General features: G+C 37.0%; 1 protein-coding gene across 2 annotated transcripts in view; it reads left to right on the top strand.

Annotated features, from left to right (window-relative positions):
* Positions 1 to 19604, top strand: part of SUPT3H (SPT3 homolog, SAGA and STAGA complex component) — a 493606-nt gene that overhangs the window by 327523 nt on the left and 146479 nt on the right. For both annotated transcript variants that reach the window (XM_062186207.1, XM_062186206.1), the window contains 2 exons: positions 6311 to 6397; positions 8783 to 8873. In XM_062186207.1, coding sequence (XP_062042191.1) covers positions 6311 to 6397; positions 8783 to 8873 — 178 coding nt within the window. The remainder of the gene's footprint in view (positions 1 to 6310; positions 6398 to 8782; positions 8874 to 19604) is intronic.

The following is a 19604-nucleotide window of genomic DNA, read 5'->3' as shown; positions in this document are numbered from 1 at the left end:
GCTGCAGGTGGAGGATTAGCCTATTGAGCTGCGCTGCCGGCCCATGTTTAATTTTTAATCCTTAGGTTTTGTCTGCATGAAGCCTCTGGCTTGGATGTTGTGATACAAATTTTGTTTTCTTTGGCAGCTGTTTATTTCCCAGCAATAAAAAATTTTGAAAGGCAAATATAGATGTTCTTCAATTTATGAAGAAGTTACATCCTAATGAACTAGTTCCAAAGTAGAAAATGTATTTAAAGATTTATTTATTAATTTATTTGAAAGATAAGAGTGACAGAGAAAGAGAGAAAGAAGATATCTTCCATTTAGTAGTTAACCAGGTCAAAGCCTGGAGCCAAAAACTCCATCCAGGTCTCCCACATGGGTGGCAAGAGCTGAAGTTCTTGGACCATCGTCCACTGCCTTCCCAGGCACATTAGCAAGAAGATGGATTGGAACTAGAGTAGCTGAGACTTGAACCAGTCCCTGATATGAGATACCAGTGTTACAAGCAGAAGGCTAACCTACTGCACCACAGTCCCAGCCCCCAAAAATATTTTTAATAAACCTAACCTATCAAACATCATAACTTAGTTTATTATAGAGAATTGTTTACTCTTCTGATCACAAATAACAAGACTAAGACCTGCAACTCACTGCCACTGCCCAGTATCACAAGAGAGTATTGTACTATTTATTGCTAACCAAAAAAAAAAATCAAAATTCAAAATTAGGAGTATGTTTTATATTTAATTCATAAATCTTCTTTTATCCAGTTGTAAAATTAAAAAAATCATAAGTTGAATCACTGTTAAATTGGTGACCATCTGTAAATGTTTTTGGGGTAGACCTTTCTGTGCAACATAAAGCTTGATTAAGTGATCACATGCATCTTCCTGTATTCTGAGTAAGAAACCAATCTTGGAGAGAAACACAAATGACTTGGTATTATACATTTACTTCTTAGCACTAGTTTGTATGCTTGGTCATCTCAAAGGTTTGTCATGAGAATTAAGTGAAATAATGTATAGAGGACATGCAGTATAGTATAGTACATTCAATAAAATTATTATTAAAATAGGAGTGCCAGCTTCCAGTTAAACATGGGTGGTATATGTGCATATCTCAAAACCCCACTAAATAAAGCAAAAATAATTTTTTAATGTACAAACCTACAAAGACAAAGAAAATGGGAGAGGAATAAATAACAGACAAGACATATCAAAATCTTCTCAAAACTTACAGTGACTAGTAATGCTAAAGGCTTTATATACTTGTGAAAAACAAAACTTTGGAACTTGGAAAAACTGAAGATTACACTTGATCTTAGTCAAAATCCAAGAAGCAATAAAACTCAAGATTAAAGGTACCTCTGTTTAAAAATGGGAAGATTTGTAGAAAATAAAGGAACAATTTTATCCCAGTATCCTATCCAAGCCATATATGTAGTCAACTACCCTTTTACCATTCTGGGAAAATACTGTTAAGTTTAACTCTCCGGAGAAGGGAAATAAAAAGATCTCTCATATTAGAGATCCCACATATACATCTATAAGCATGCAGTTCTTAGATACTCCAGAAAGAATCCATAGAAAAGAAGGAAGCAAACTTTCACAGTCATTCAAGACAGTTTCCTAGATATGAAAAATAAGAATATATAGGTTGGGCCGGCGCCGTGGCGTAACAGGCTAATCCTGCGCCTTGCAGCGCCGGCACACCAGGTTCTAGTCCCGGTCGGGGCACTGATCCTGTCCCGGTTGCCCCTCTTCCAGGCCAGCTCTCTGCTGTGGCCAGGGAGTGCACCCCATGGGAGACCAGGATAAGCACCTGGCTCCTGCCATCAGAGCAGCGTGGTGCGTGGCCGCAGCGTGCCTACCGCGGCAGCCATTGGAGGGTGAACCAATGGCAAAAAGGAAGACCTTTCTCTCTGTCTCCCTCTACTGTCCACTCTGCCTGTCAAAAAAAAAAAAAAAAAAAAAAAAAAAGAATATGTAGGTTGAAGTATCTCTGTGAATACCCAGCAAAATATATGAGGAAGACCTTCACCAAAACACAGCGTCATGAAATTTTGGAATTTGAAGTATAAAGAGAATGATCAGAGACATTTCTTAGAGTAAGGGAAAAGTCACCTGAAGGCTTAGGAAGAAGAAAGCATTGCATCCCACAGAATCAAGAATTTCTCATAATTCAAATATAGTCCTGTATTAGGGTTCTCCAAAGATACAGAACCAACAGGATGTATGTGTATAATCAGATTTATCGTAAGAAACTTAGGCTGTTATGGAGGCTGAGAAATCCCATCATCTTCGGTCGTCAAGCTGGAGACCTCAGAGACAAAGTGTAGATCTGTGTCAGGACACTAAAAGCACTGGTGACACCAAAGGCCAGGAAAGGTCAATGCTCCAGCTCATGAATTCAGGCAGAAGTGGTTCCAGCTCCCTCAGCTTTCTCTGTTCTACTGAGGTTTATTCACATGTTCAGCTGATTAGATGAGACCCATCTACCTTTGGATGCCTCATCCAAAATTCTTGTTAAAACTCGTTTGTCGTTATAACATTGAGAGGTAGGGCCTCTGTGTGGGGAGTAGGCCATTAGTGCTCAGCCCTTAGCATGAAGGGCCTCTCCAGATGCTGGCACCATGCTCTTGGACTTTTCAGTGTCCAGAAACCTGAGCCAAACAGACTGACATTATTTATAAATTACCCAGTCTATGGTATTCTGTTATATCAGCAGAGACTCAGAGAGCCATCTGCTTTACTCTGTCCACTGATTGAAATGCTAATCTCATCCAAAAACACCTTCCCAGACACTCAGAATGTTTGACCCACTGTCGGCACCTCATCACCCAGTTAAGTTGATGCATAAAATTAACCTTCACAAATACAGAATGCACAAAGGACCAAAATTATTGAAGCTTCAATGTAGAATTTTATGGGCAGTAAAGAAGAAATATAGTGAGAATCGAAGATGTAGGGAAAATTCATGAGTTTGTCAGACTGTAAAGACCGCATTGAAGTTAGATAATAGTGAATTATCATAGAACTTGGAACGAGAATTTGGACATTATATTTGAGGAAGATCATTTTAGCAGTTAAATCTAGGACACAGAACAATTTGGACACATTGAAACTTAGAAACCAGTCCCCAAAAATCCCAAGAGACCTGGAATAGGTTAAGTGGAAGTAGAGAGCATGTTTACAACCCTGAGCAAATTAAAACATAAGATCAACAGAAGTTGGTGAAAACACAATATTGCAGAAGAACATTGAACCAGAATACTTGTATCATTGGTAGTAATGAGAAACTGAGATTGATTTATGGGATCAATGATGAGACATTTGAGATGATATGTAATAATATACCTTTTAATGTTCAAACTCCAAAGAAAATATAAAATATGAAAACATAATGAGTTTTAGTATACTGAGGAGTTGTCTTTTTTTTAAAACAGTTGTTACAAATGTAATACTATACAACGAGTCTCCCAAAAGTTCTTGGATAATGCATATCATTAAAAAATTATGCCTGTTTAAAGTTTTTTGCACCAAAATAAATTAATTTTTTAACTCCAGCTTTCCATAAACTTTATAAAGTACCCTTGTATGTAGAAAAAAAAAATCAGAAGATGAAAATAAAATACTGTAACTGAATCACAGTTATGTTAGAATAGTAATATCTGGCATCAAAATTGTTACTAAATCGCAAATAAATTTCTATAAGATTTCTATTATACTTTTATCCATATAGTTAAGAAAAATTAACTTTTTGCTTATTAAACTAGTGATTAGGCTTAAAGTATTGCTTTAGTCTATCATTTTTATGTAATTTTATAATAAAATTAAGTATGTACTGTTTCTTTGTAATAAAAAATTTATAAAACTGTTAGTTCATGTCTTAATTACTTCCAGCAATACTTGACTTGCTGCAATGAAAAATAAACCTTCCATTTATTTTCAAAGAATAAGAAATTAAAGTATTTGTTAGACTATAGAATAATCTTTCTTATTTTAGTACTGCAGATTTCAGGAGCATTTGTGATACTGGTTTGCTGGTTCTAGTATTGTTTTCACATTAAATGCAACATTCTTGAGCTCAGCACCCTGGGAACCTGGACTGCCAAGTTAATAATGTGTTTCTTTATGTTGCTAAAGATGAATTTCTTTACTTTTTGTGGCAGCCATAGGCTACTATAGGCAGGAAAAAAAATTGAGAAGCAAGCTATTGAGTGATATATACATGAATAGGAATTACTTTATGCGATAAAGTTGTTCTCCTCTCTTGGTGCCAAAGTGGAGGTCAGAGTTTGGAACAGGTAATTCTGAAGCATAGGATACATCAGAGCTGGGCAGGCCTTGGTGAGTTGACAGTGATCCTTTCACTCCCAGAGACAGAATAACCAGGCAGAGCCCAAAGCACAGGAGTGCATAGACCTGTGCTGGGAAGGGTACTTTGTTAGCGGACAGAGAGCAGAAAGTCTGGCAAATAAAACCCAGCGTTGAATTTTATGATAGCAGTGTGCTGTTTTGACAAAGGAATTAAAAAAGTGAAATTCTCCCATGTCTTTATTTTGACTGTTCTTTCTTTTCCTGGCTAATATGTTGGTAAACTTACGTTTTAGAGACTGTTATAAATAGAGAGATTATTTATAGGTAGTGTGGGTAAACTATTAATTGGGGCAGCTATTTTAGGAATACATGTTTTTCCTGATCCTTTCTTAACATGAGCAAAGTTACTTGTATCTTTGTAATGTGTTTTTTTAATTTCCAAATCCTTGCCATTCTTCCTTAAAGGAAGCAAAAATTACTTGAGTGTGCTGTCTCCTGGTTCTCTGTATGAGGTCAAACGGATATGTAACCCATGTTCTTCTCCACAATGATGGCATGTATTTTAGACTGCAATGGAAATGTTTTTATTTGAAAAAGCATGTGTACACATACTTCCCTGACAGTCTAACAGTTTCTAGAAAAATATCCATGCCTTCTAAAAACTGTTAGTTTCTTTTTTGGGTAGATTTATCAACTTTTAAAAAACTTACCTCCCATGATTTAATTTTAAATGGTTCACAGTTAAATTTAAATTTCTATATTTAGGTAAGATTATGTTTATATACCAACCACCAGTATCCAGGAAATTCAGTGGTAAAGCTAACAAAATAGGGAGTTTATAGTCTATTTTGCCTATGTGTATTTAGAGAAGTTTTGAAGCTTACTTAGCAGAATAATTTAAACATTCAAACAATTTCTTTAGCACAAATGCACTATTTGATTCTATTTAATTGTTAAGATAACAGTGTACCACTTTTTAAAGATTAGTTCCCAAGAATATTTGTTAGGTTTATTCCTATCAAAGCAGGATGCATTTAGGAACAGCTTTTATATGTAAATATTTTTATAGTATTTCAGATTGGCTAGAGTTGGTTTGGTGCAATCAGCATGGTTTGATCAAATTTGGAAGAAGTTATAGGCACATTTTTGTAGTGTTTTCCCCAGCATCTTTATTTTTTTCAGATGGACATATTTTATGTTCCTTCCAACTAATCAAAATAAGAAACTATTTGCTTGTGCCAGAAAATAGAACTATCATTTTTCACATTCTTTTATTTTCCAGGTCATTTTCAAGTAAGATTGTGTTTCTAGACTTCTGAATTCCTGAAAACTCTGAACTTTGTAGATATAAGGGCCCAGATGAACATTTCAGGGGGAATCTAACTTTTCATGCAGTATGTTTTGTGTTGTGCATTCCAGATACAGTTAACTTTTTGTGTGTATGTGATTAGTGTGGAAAGAAATTAATGCAGTCCAGTATTATGATTTATGGACTGAATCTTTTAACCACTGAAGACTTGCCAAAACTAGAAGTATTTTTTTTCCTTTGGATATTAGAAACAGCTACTGTTTTTGTTGATCTTTTAAAGTTCTGAATGGGGCTATTTCAAATCATACCAGCATGGGAGCTCAGATTAATAATATACTTATTCAACTAGTGATACTGAGTGAAACCATTGCTCACATGGGTAGGAAGGATAAAATTTCATAAAATTATTTTCAGGTGCATTAATGCACTTCTGGAAGCTGTGCATGATTTTTCTTTTGCATGAAAGAAATCAATGATTTCTATTTATTGTATCAGTTACAGGTGGGCTCATAATTTAATTGCGTTTTTTTACATCTTAAAATATAAGACATTTTGCTTTTAAAAGCAGTAACGTGATTGCTGGATTATTCCCAAAGGTTTTTAATCCTTAGTATATTGATCTGTCTTGATTCATCATGACTGTACTCTATTTAATTTATGTTATTGAGAAAGATTCCTGACTTTCCTTTGTTGTTAGTTACAGCAAGCTGCTGAAGTTTCTCAGCTGCGGGGAGCAAGGGTAATTTCTCCTGAAGATCTTCTGTTTTTGATGCGCAAAGATAAGGTAATATAAAATATCACTGTATTAAAATGCTAGGTATGTGCCTTAATATTTCTTATATAAGGAAACCATGTTATCCTTGTTCTTTGGTTTTCAGATTGGAATCAGAACTACTGAATTGATATTTCAGGCTTCATAGTTCAAAACAAAATGGGTTCCCTGCGCAGAATTGCTTTTTATTTTACAACAACAAATGTATTTGTGTAAAAACTATGTTAACAACTGATCATCATTTCTTGCATGTCTATTTAGATGTTTTCATTAATACACAAGATTCACTAAATATTGACTCTGTGCTTTGTTCTCATAAATGAGATACTCCTGAGCAGCTTATTTTTCTTCTCATTTTGTTTATTGACATTATCAAGATTATAGGCTTTCATAGGATGATTTTTTAAATTTGAAATAAAAAGTTTTCTGTGACACTAGCTAAAAAGAAGATCCGTCAAGATGAATATTCCTATAGCATAAATATATACCCTAAATTCTATATTTTATAAAGATCTACTTTTCTTACTCTTTGAACTCAGTATTAAAATATTTGAGCTGATATGTATGTCTCATTTTGTCATTATTTTCCATGAACAGCTAGGTATAAGTACTCTGTAATATTTTACACGTTCTGTAGAATCATCTCTTAGAGGACAGGAAGAAGATATAGGAAATGGCTTCACTATCAAGAATCTGCTGATCTGGCTTAGAAAGTCTGCTTGGCTGAGGTGAAAGAGCCTTTTAAGACGCAGAATTACAAGGTCATGCGACCAGAGAGCAAGCTGTAGGATTGCTGAAGTGGAGGTCTCTGCCTAGGCTGAGGCCCGTGCATTCGCACAGAGCGGACCAAACACAGGGTCCATGATGAAGGTGAAGTCTAGTTAGTATGGAGGCTCTAGAAATGAACAGGAAGGAAGAAATCCAAAAGGTAGTGAAGAGTAAGAGTGTAAGATTGATCCTTGCAGGATTAAGGAGACATAGGCATCAGGGACCACATAGCAGTGGTGCTTGGAGGAAGGAGCCAGGAAATGCCGCAGAAATGAGGCCCGTTATGAAACCAGCTGGGGCACACACGCACGGTGCTCCTACTGGACTGAGCGTCCTTCAGCTCGCCTTTGCACTGACAGAGGTGAAGAGGGGAGCACACAAAGTCCACTGACACTTTTTCCTGTCCTTTTGGGCAAGCCAAAATTTTAAATCACGTTGACCCTTCAGGAATATCCACCACGTGACGCCGCGCCCTGCTTTTCGGAAGGACCCTTCAACCAGAAGCATGTTGCCAAAAAACAGCATAGCTGTGACATGAGAGTTGCCAGTTCTTTTTATTTCTATGCTGACAGGTTCCAAAAAGAATGGAAAGTACCTTATCTAGGTAAAAAATCTCAGACAAAATAAAAACCTGAATAGAATTAAAGAGAAAGAAGGGCTGCAAAAGACCTGTATGCAAGTGAATGCTTTTTCGTCTAATAATAGTTTCAGTTTTTATTCCAGCAGTGCTTATTGACTGCTATGTGTTGTGTAATGCACTGAGCAGCTTCACTCAGTCTCATTAATTCTTCAAACAATAAGCATGTAAAGAGATACTTTCCTGTTTGTAAGTGAAAAAAAAAAAAAAGGTTGAAAGGTTGTGTTCTTTACCTCAGTTGCCCTCCATACAGAAGGAAGATTGTTATATTTACCTTCGTGTCAGGGCTGTTGAAAATACCAGATGTGGAGCATGAGAAGGGCTGAGTGAGATGCACTCCTTCTCAGCTGTCGTTAGGAATCCTAAAGCTGAAGATGAGGAGCCAGTGGGAATGTGTTCTGTGCACAGAGAATGAATCCTATCAGTCACTGTTAAAGTTCCGCAGCCCTGTAACTACTTTAAAAAGCCAATGAAGGCCATCATTAAAACCTAACTGTCATTCATCAGCTTGGAGATTCATAAAATATGTTTCTCAGGTTACAGAATGTTTTCCAATCAATTTCTCTAATGAAATGATTCTCAGAGAATAAAAAACAATGACGAGGCTATGGCTTGGCTTTTGAAAGCAGTTGTTATAAACTAATTATCTAGATGTTTATGTCAGTTTTTTAAAATAAAATTTTCTCTTGAATGTATACAAAATTCCACAGCATAACTACACTCCGCTTAGTATGGGGAATGTGATATTTATCACAGTCTTCAATAGGGATTTGAAACTTTTTAAAGACACACAAAAAAGTGATTATTCTGATGCTGGAGTGCATCTGGATACTTGAAAACGAAAAGTACTTTTTAAAAATACTGTTGTAGTTTTTATGTGTAATCTCTTCTGAACATTGTTATTTCATAGTACTATGCTAAGACTTGTTCTGTTTTCCCCAGTGATCCTGAATAAGTGTCTGAATTTTCTTTTTGCTTCATATTTTTATTAGAAAAAACTTAGAAGACTGTTAAAATACATGTTTATGCGAGACTACAAATCGAAGATTATCAAAAGCATAGATGAGGATGATCTTCTAGAAGGTAACCAAAAATGAACACTAAACAAAAAATAATAGATTATGATATATGTACATTGCATGGAACCTTTGTAGAATGTCAAGATAGATATTTCCAGCAGAAAAGATGTACTTCTTTTGTATAGTGCAGCTTGGAAATTATCCAAAGATTTTATTTATTTGGCAGTTTCATCTTACAATTTTTCTCTTTATGTGAATCCATGAGAAACTTGTATTTGAAATTCTTTCTTTTAATGATATGCATTGTTTCACATCAGGCTATTATGAAATTCAAAAATCATATTGATTCAATACATAATTTTTCTGTGATGGATATGGTGAGCTAGATATGAATATGATGGATATGGAAGCTATTATGTATCTTTGAAAGTGATGTATATGGTGTTTTGTTAATCATGAAAAAATTTGATGTTTTATGATATAAACTTGCTTCATTTTGATGTGTCATTCCTGTGCTGTTTGAAATCTAAAAGGCTTAACACTGAGTAGAAAATTTTCCCTTTCTTGTCTCTCAACTGAATTCTCCAATGTAGAATATTTAGAAAAACATTAATTTTGTAAAATAAAATAATATTAAACTGAAAATATTAAGTACTAAATTATACTTATTGAATAAAAATATATTAATAGTATTTAGAAATATCCAAATTTATGTATTTAAAAATATTTTTGGAAATGGTCCATGTTTTTTATTGATTCCAGTATAGTGGTGTCTATTGTTATGAGCACCTTGATAAGTTAACTGAAGAAACTCTACTACATTAAAGAGAATTCCAGGGAAATAGAGTCAATAAACTTTGAAAGACAACTAGTTATTTTCATTTACCATCAACAAGTAAAGTGACATAACCTTGGAAAAAAGTTATTTCTGATCAAATGCATCAGTATCACAGTATCACCTATTTAATATTTCCACCATTCTCATATTTCCTGGAAAATATTTCTACAGATGAATTTAAATGCTTCTTTCTATGGAGCACATAAAGATTACAGACTTGGAACAAAGCAAACCTGGATTCTAGTCAATCCTAGTTCTCCGCTCTATTTCTGACCTTGAGGGTCAGGTTTCTCATGTAAAAGAAGGAAATTATACCACTTAACATGTGGAATTCTTATGAGAGTTCAGTATAATTCATGAAAAGCACTTGATGTATGCCTTCCACTGAATAAATTATGGCTGTTAATACCATGATTTGAACACCAAGGAGTTCAGAGTGGTAAGACTTAATATTCACTTTTGCTGACATCTTGTTAGTTTGATGACCTCTCGTTATTTATTTCAAATCCTACCTCTTTATTTTCATTTACCGGTTTAATTTTGTGTGTCATATAAAAACCACACCAAAATTTTACAAATTAGTTGACACAAATAACAAGACAAAATACTCAGGTAAAAAATGTGTCTGTGTGAAGAGTATGGCATGCTCTTCCAAGTGAAACACATTTAATTGGTTAAAAAAAAAAAAAACTTTTAAAAATAATCACTTATAGCATCTGGAAATTTCCCTAAGAGCCAAAAAGTAAATGGAGAAACATGTATTCAAGAAAATTGACTAAACCTTGTTAAAAGAGTCTGCTCCCATGATCAGTCTCTGCTGCCCAGTTCAATGTGACAGAAGCTGTACCCTGGGAGAGTGTGGCCGAGAACACTGGGCTCCCACTCATTCATGTCTCAGTCTAGAGCAAAAGTTTCATCCCGAGAGGGGCAGAGGTCAGCCCCTCTCATTTCCCCAGCTCTGTGATGTTCTATCTTAAGCTTCAACAGCTGAGACGATTGGTATTCTGTTCTTTCGCTTATCCCCTACTCAGAGTGGAAGCTCTACATCAGACATGGCAGGTTGAGAATATGGGGCTTTCGCCACCAGTGTGCTTTGCTCATAGGCTACAGACCCTTCCCAGGTCGCCACTCTTAGCCCAGGGTTGTCTTTCCGGGTCAAGTTGTTTGCTCCTCCCACTTTCAGCTCCAGTATAGTGGTACAGAGATGTGGCCCACGGAGTGAGGCAGGCCTGAAGAACAGAGAGCTCTCGGGCTCTGCCTAAGGAGACTGGGACAGAGAATGTGCAAGGCAGCACTACGGGCACTGCAGTAATATGGAGATCTTGGTGGTGAGCAGTTATGGGGAGGCTGGGAGTCCTGTAATACCAGCCGTCACAAGTGAGAGTGGTTCAGTTACAAATCAGACAGGAAGAGTGAAGAGTCCTCCTGGGACCAGAGCAAAATGGAAAAGCTGGCAGTACTTGGACTCTTCAAAGGGGCCTCAGCATTATTTAGATCAATCTGTGGAGCAACTTTTGTCTAGGAATATTTCAAAAACAAGAGAGCAATCAGCTAGCAATTAGGAAAGGTTAACATCTTTGTGTGGTGGTACCAATAGAGTCTAGCCAGCCAGAAACAGTGTGGGTGTGTGAGGGGGAAATCAGGAGAAGAGACAGCTGAAGACACTAAAAGCATAGTCTTCCGTGGGGATAGAGGAGACTGCATGTCATGGCTGCACCCTCTGAGGAACTACATCAGAGGCTACACACTTACAAGGAAAGAGACTGCATCCTACTAGCCCATCCAAGTCACTACACAAACAACCAAACAGCAACAATTGAGTCCAAGAAAGGGAGGGAATTATTATCTAGAATTGCTACTCTAGACAATGAAACAATAGACTTAAAGAAACAAGGATGAGCCAGCACTGTGGTGCAGCCAGTCAAGCCACCATGCTAGTGTCCGATATCAGAGCGCTGGTTTGAGTCCCAGCTGCTCTGCTTCTGATCCCACTTCCTGCTGATGCACCCGGGAAAGCAGTGGAAGTTGGCCCAAGTACTTGGACCTGTCACCCACGTGAGAGACTGGGATAGAGTTCTTGTTTCCTGACTTTGGCCTGTCCCGGACCTGGCTAATGTAGCCATTTGGGTAGTGAACCAGAGGACCAGAGGATGAAAAAGCTGTCTCCCCCTCTCTGTTTCTCTTTCAAAGAAATAGATAAATCTTTCAAAAAATAAAGAGAGAGAGAGAGAGAGAGAGAAGAAAGGAAGGAAAGAAGGAAGGAAGAATCAGTGATCTGTTAAAAAAAAAAAAAAGGAGGGGGGTGGAGGGGAAAGTAGAGAATAGAAAGTACATTTTGGGCACCCAGATGTTGGATTTAGCAGACAAAAACTTCAAAGTAGCTCTTATAGATAAATATGTTCAAATTACTAACAGAAACCATGTCTAAAGAACAAGAGAAATATATGACAGTCTCACAAAATAGAGAGTGTCAATAAGAGATAGCCTTAAAAAAAAAAAAAAGAAAGAAAGAAACAAATGGAAACTATAGAGTTCAAAAGTAAAGTGACCAAAATGAGAAATTCATTAGAGGGACTCAGCTGTGGTTTTGAACTGGAAGAAGAATCAGTGAAGTTGAAGCCATCATTAAAGATGAAGCAACCTGAAGAACAAAGAGAAAAAAGAATGAAGAAAAATGAATAGCACTTCAGAGAAATGTGGGGCACTATTAAGTGCATCAGCATATGTATGATAGAAATATCAGAAGGAAAAGAGGGAAAATGGAGTAGAGAAAATGCTCAGAGAAACAATGACTTAATTTACACCTTGAAGCTTCTTAAGTGGACTAACACAAAGAAATCTACACTGCCATAGATTACAATAAACATGTTGAAAGATAAAGACAAGGAAGAAAATCCATAAAAGCTACAAGAGAAATACCTCATCGCAAAGCAAGGAGCACCACCAATATTAGCAGCTAATTTATCATTGGCAATAGAGGTCAGAAAGCAGCGGGATGATACTCAAAGTGCTGAGGGGAAAAAAAAAAAAAGTGGTGAGGGAAAAAATTGTCCACTAAGAAACTTGTACCCAGCAAAATTATCTTTCAAAAGTGAGGGTGAAATTGACATTTCAAGATAAATAAACACTGAGACAGTTCCTTGTGATCAGACTCATATTATAAATAGAAGTTCTTTAGGCTAGAAGTAAATTATAGCATATAATAATTTGAATCCACATGCCTGTAAAGATAATTATGTTGATAAATACAAGGGAATGCAATTGCATATTCCTTTTCCTTTCTTTTAACTGATTTAAAAATCAACTATGTAATATTGGCTGTATAACATAAGTGTAATATATTTGACAGTAATAACGCAAATGAGGTTGGTACTAATAAGGCTGTGTTAGAGTAAGGAAATGACACATAGTGGTATTTCAAATTATAGGAAGAAATAAAAGAATCAGAAATGGCTAATGCTATGATTAATATGACAGTCTACAATATGACAATAATTACATACTTGTTCTACTGACACAAAATACTGGAACAGAACCAAGAAGAAATAGAAAATCTAAATAGACCAACAGCAAGAGTTTAAATTACTAGTTTAACAAATTCTTGAAAAGAAAGGCTGGTGGCGTTATGACACAACAGGTTAAGCTGCTGGATCCCATATCAGAGTGCTGGCTTGGGTCCCTCGCTACTCTACTTCCAGTCCAGCTCCCTGTTAATGTACCTGCGATGGCAGTGGAAACTGACCCAAGCACATTGGGCCCTTGCTACCCATGTGGAAGACCAAAATGGAGTTCCTGGCTCCTAGCCTGGCCCAGCCCAAGCTATTGCGGCCATCTGGGGAGTGAACTGGCAGATAGTCACTCTTGTTCTGTCTTTCCTTCTCTCTCTCTCTCTCTCTCTCTGTGTGTGTGTGTGTGTGTGTGTAAGTCACTCTGCCTTTCAAATAAATAAACAAATCATTTTTTGAAATTTTACAAAGAAAAACCCAGAAACAGATGACTTCACTGTTGAGTTATACTAAATATTTAAAGAATTATATTTAAATATATGTAAATATTTAAAGAAGAATATCTTTTTAATATAAATGTAAAAATCCTCAATCGAACATTAGCCAGCTGAACCCACTAATATATAAAAAGTATTATAAAGCTTGACCACACAGCATTTGTACTAGGAACAGATGATTGCTTTAAACATGAAAAACAATTCCCATAATGCATTGTATTAGCTGAATAAAGGACAGAAGGCACATGGTCATCTTAATAAATGTAGAAAAGACATTTTACAATTATTCAAAATCTTTCAAAAACTAGGAAAAGAAGGAAATTTCTTTAACCTGACAAAGGCCATCACCATGGACCAAATGTTTGTATTCCCACAGAATTCTTTTGTGAAAGCCTGAGCCCCGGTGTGATAGTAGTTGTAGGTGGGACCCTTAGGAGATAATTGGCTCTTCAGAGTGAAGCCTTTATGAATAAGCTTATTGCCCTTCTGAGAAAAGACACAAGAGGACCCTGCTTCTCTCTCTCTGCTCTCCACCATGCTAGGATACAGTGAGGACTCAGTCATCTACAAACCAGAAAGTAGGTCTCCCCTGGTCAGTGGATCTGCCAGCAATTTGACCTTGGACTTCACAGCTTCCAGCCACCCACTCTATGGTATAATTATTATAATAGTCTGCACTAGGACAGCCACGTAAGAAAACCTCACAGCTAGCGTCATACTTTATGGTGAAAGACTAAAGGCTTTCCCTTCTAAGATCAGGAACAAGATAAAGATGTCCACTTGTGTTGCTTGTATGAAACATTGTCCAGGAGTTTTTAACAAGCATTCTTAGAAAAAGAAATGAAGGCATCTAGATTGTAAAAGAAGTAAAATTATTTGTGGATGACATGATCTTGTGTATAGGGAGTTGTTAAGAAACCCAATGCAAATCTACAACTAATAGATAAGTTTAGAAAGTTTTCAGGATATGAGATAAATACACACAAAAAAATCAAATATATTTCTATACACTAGCAATTAACAATCCAGTTATGAAATTAAGAAAACAATTACATTTACACTAGCATGAAAATAAAATATTTTGGAATAAATTTGAGCTAAGGCAAGAAACTGTACACTGAAAACTATAAAACTTTATTGAAAGAAAGCAGGCTTAGATGGAAATGGAAAGACATATCATGTTCATGGACTGGAATAGTTAACATTTTTAATTTGATAGCACTACCCAACTTGATCTATAGGTTCTACCTGCTTTCTTTGTTGAAATGCATAGGCTGACTCTACCATTCATATGGAAGTGGCAGATTCTGGCATGGAAATGACTCATTTTCCAGATTATCCAGGACCTTGAATAGCCAAAAAACTTAGACCCAGAACAGATGTGTAGGACTCATACTTATTGATTTCTAAACTTACTGTAAAGTTACAGTAATCAAGACAGGATGGTACTGGAATACAGATAGACATATTGGTCAGTGGAATGGAGTAGAATTGAAAATCTAGAAACAAGGCTTCACATTTAGGGTGAATTGATTTTGACAAGGGTTTCAAAACAATCCAGTAGGGAAAAAATAGGCATTTGAACAAATGGTGTTGGTACAACAAAATATTCATATACAAAAGAAAAAATGTGAGTGCCTTTATAATACAGTATACAAAAGTTAACTTAGTGCTGATCATAGGCCTAAATATAAGCTCAAAATATAAAATTCTTAGAAGGAATTACAGAAGTAAATGTTTATGACTTTAAGTGAGGCAAAGCATTCTAAACATAGGATTCCAAAAGCACAAACAATTAAAATAAAAAAGGTAAGTTAGACTTGATCAAATTGTAAAGTTTTTGCACATCAGAGAACATCATCAAGTACATTCAAAAAGGCCCTGGGGCCAGTGCTATGGTATAGCGGGTAAAAGCACCTCCTGCAGTGCCGGCATCCATATGGGTGCCACTTCAAGTCCCAGCTGTTCCACTTCTGATGCAGCTCTTTGCTATGGCCTAGGAACACAGTGGAAGATGGCCCAAGTCCTTGGGCTTCTGCACCACGTGGGAGACCAGGAAGAAGCTCCTGGCTTCAGTTGGCACAGCTCTAGCTGTTGCGGCCATCTGGGATTGAACCATTAGATGGAAGACTCTCTCTCTCTCTCTCTCTCTCTCTCTGTGCCTCTGCCTTTCAAATAAATAAATAAATCTTTATAAAAAAGAGGCGGGTTGGCACTGTGGCATAGCAGGTAAAGCTGCTGCCTGCAGTGCCAGCATCTCATGTGAAAAAAAAAAAAATAAGATCCCACAGAATGAAAAGTGTGCTTATTATATATATTCTGATATATAATAAGGATATATAAAAAATACATCCTTATTCCTGATAAGGAACTTATATATAATATATAAAAAGAACTCTTTATATTTATTTGAAAGAGTTAGATAGGGAGAGACAGAAAGATCTTCCAACTTCCGTTTGACCCCCAAGATGGCCACAATGGCCAGGACTGGGCCAAGTCAAAGCCAAGAGGTTCATTCAGGCCTCCCACATATGTGGCAGAGGCCTAAGTACATGGGCCATTTCCACTGCTTTTCCCAAGCCATTAGCAGGGAGCTGGATGGGAAGTGGAGCAGCCAGGACATTAACTGGTGGCCATATTAGATGCTAGTGTCACAGGCAGCGGTTTTACCCACCAAACCAGAATGCTGACCCCATAAAGAACTCTCACAACTCAACAATAGAAAGACAACCCAATTTTAAAATCGGCAAAGTAGAAGAGGTGTTTGGTATTCTGGTTGAGACATCCATTGAGATACCTGCATCCCATATTGGAATGCCTGGATTCAAGTCTTGGTTTCCCTCCCAATTCTGGCTTCCAACTAATGTGTGCGATGAAACACACATTCATGTGCACCCTGGGAGACACATCCAGCAGGTGATGGCTCAAGTCCTTGGGTCCCTGCCACTACATCAGGAAACTAGATTGAATATCTGGCTCCTGGCTTCTTCCTGGCATAGCCCTGGCTGCTGTAGGCATTTGGGGGAATGAACTAGTAGATGGAAGATGTCACACTCTCTGTGTGTCTGTGTCTCCATTTGTGCCTTCCTCCCTCATTTCTCTCTCATCACTCATCTCTGTCTTTTTGCCTTTCAAGTAAAGAAATATTCTGCTTATTTTTTAAATGGGCAAAGAAACTACATAGGCATTTCTCCAAAGAAGATTTCTAATAACCAAAACACACTGGAAAATATTATCATTAGCCATCCTACAATAAGTCAAAAACCATAATGAGATTGTACTTCATGCCCACTAGGATTTTGATCAAGAAGATAGTTACAAATGCTGTTGAGGGTGTGGGGAGTTGGAGCCTTTGTGTTGTTAGTGGGCGTGTCCAATCGTGCAGTCACTTAAGAAAGCATTTTGGTAGTTCCTCAAGAAGTTAAATATAGATTTACCAAGTGAAATAAAAGTTCAAATCTTAGTGAAGTACAATGAGCAGAAATGAAAATACACAGCCAAGAAAAAATTAAACATGAATGTCATTACTGCAACGGTAAAAAATGAAATGAAAACAGCCCAAATGTTTCTCAGATGTCGAATGCATAAATATGGAAGACTCACACAGAAGAATATTATTTGGTAATAAAAAGGAATTAAATACTAATATATGCTAAAATTTGAATGAGCATTGAAAACATTAAGCTAAGTGCAAGAAACCAGTCAAAGACCACTGTTTTGTTCTATTTATACAAAATATCTGGAAAAAGGGCTGGTGTTGTAGCACGGTTGGTAAAGCTGCCACCTACCATGCCAGCTTCCTATATGGCTGCTGCTTAATGTCCTGGCTGCTCCAGTCACAGTTATTTTTATGCATTAAGCTGTGTCAATTACCTCCTGAAGTATTTACTTTCATTACTGACCTTTACAATGTTTCTCAGAATCATGTTTTGCTTTTAGATAAGTAGAATGATAGTTTTATCTCCCAAAAGAAAAAGTGTGAGATCTCTTCAGGTTTCAAATGAATTGCCCCAGTTCTTTTTTTTTTTTTCTTTTTAAGATTTATTTATTTATTTGAAAGAGTTACACAGAGGCAGAGAGATAGAGGTCTTCCATCTGCTGATCCAGTCCTCAATTGGCTACAACGGCTTGAGCTGCGCCGATCTGAAGCCAGGAGCCAGGAGCTTCTTCCGGGTCCCCCACATGGGTGCAGGGGCCCAAGCATGCAGGCCATCTTCTACTGCTTTTCCAGGCACATTAGCAGAAGTGGAGCACCCGGGACTCGAACCGGCGCCAATATGGGATGCTGGCACTGCAGGTGGCGGCTTTACCTGCTACGCCACAGCACCAGCCCCAATTGTCCCAGTTCTGCACATGATACTTTATTCATTTAATTTCATGTTTCAACCTTGTTATGATTTACTTGTATTTGCTTTTAATTTTCTTAGTTAGCCTTAGTTAGTCCATCTGTTTTATTGTTCTTTTCCAAGAAGCAATACTTATTTTCATATATCTTTTAATTTCGTTTATTAATTTCAGAATTTATTACAATTCCCTCTTCCCTCTTTTTCCCTCTAGTTTCTTTTCTTATTATTATTTATCATTTACTTGAAAAGGCAGGGCAACATAGACAAATAAAGATCTTCCATCTGCTGGTTCACTCCACTGTAGATACTATAGATACTATTATAGACTAATACAATACTATAATAGCCAGAGCTTGGCCAGGCTGAGGACAAGAGCTCAGAACCCAGGCTGGGTCTCAACTAGCAGGCACCCAAGTACCTGAACCATCACCTGCTGCCCCCAACATATGCATTAGCAGGAAGTTGGAATCAGAAGTGGAGTAAGGTTTGGATCTCAGCACTTTTTTTTTTTTAACTTTTATTTAATGAATATAAATTTCCAAAGTACAGCTTATGGATTACAATGGCTCCCCCCCCCCATAACTTCCCTCCCACCTGCAACCCTCCCCTTTCCTGCTCCCTCTCCCCTTCCATTCACATCAAGATTCATTTTCTATTCTCTTTATATACAGAAGATCAGTTTAGTATATATTAAGTGAAGATTTGAACAGTTTGCCCCCACATAGCAACACAAAGTGAAAAATACTGTTGGAGTACTAGTTATAGCATTAAATCACAATGTACAGCACATTAAGAACAGAGATCCTACATGATATTTTTTAAAAATTGATTAATTTTCTTTGCAACTTCCAATTTAAAACCAAGTTTTTTTTTTTCATTTTCAATTATCTTTATATACCAAAGATCGATTCAGTATATACTAAGTAAAGATTTCATCAGTTTGCACCCACACAGAAACACAAAGTGTAAAAATACTGTTTCAGTACTAGTTATAGCATTACTTCACATTGGACAACACATTAAGGACAGATCCCACATGAGACGTAAGTACACAGTGACTCCTGTTGTTGATTTAACAATTTGACACTCTTGTTTATGGCGTCAGTAATCTCCCTAGGCTTTAGTCATGAGTTGCCAAGGCTATGGAAGCCTTTAGGGTTCGCCGACTTCGATCTTATTCCGACAGGGTCATAGTCAAAGTGGAAGTTCTCTCCTCCCTTCAGAGAAAGGTACCTCCTTCTTTGATGGCCCCATTCTTTCCACTGGAATCTCACTCGCAGAGATCTTTCATTTAGATCTTCTTTTTTTTTTTTTTTTCTCCAGAGCGTCTTGGCTTTCCATGCCTAAAATACTCTCATGGGCTCTTGAGCCAGATCCGAATGCCTTAAGGCTGATTCTGAGGCCAGAGTGGATCTCAGCACTTTGATATGGGATACAAGCATTTCAAGTGTGTCTTCTTTTTTTTTTTTTTTTTTATTTTTTTTTAAATTTTTTTATTTTTGACAGGCAGAGTTAGACAGTGAGAGAGAGAGACAGAGAGAAAGTCTTCCTTTTCTGTTGGTTCACCCCCCAATAGGCCACTGCGGCCAGCACGCTGTGCTGATCTGA

Source organism: Lepus europaeus, chromosome 3, assembly GCF_033115175.1.
Source record: "Lepus europaeus isolate LE1 chromosome 3, mLepTim1.pri, whole genome shotgun sequence".
Lineage (NCBI taxonomy): Eukaryota > Metazoa > Chordata > Mammalia > Lagomorpha > Leporidae > Lepus > Lepus europaeus.
Note: the sequence above shows the minus strand (reverse complement) of the source record. Positions and strands in the feature narration are given on the sequence as shown.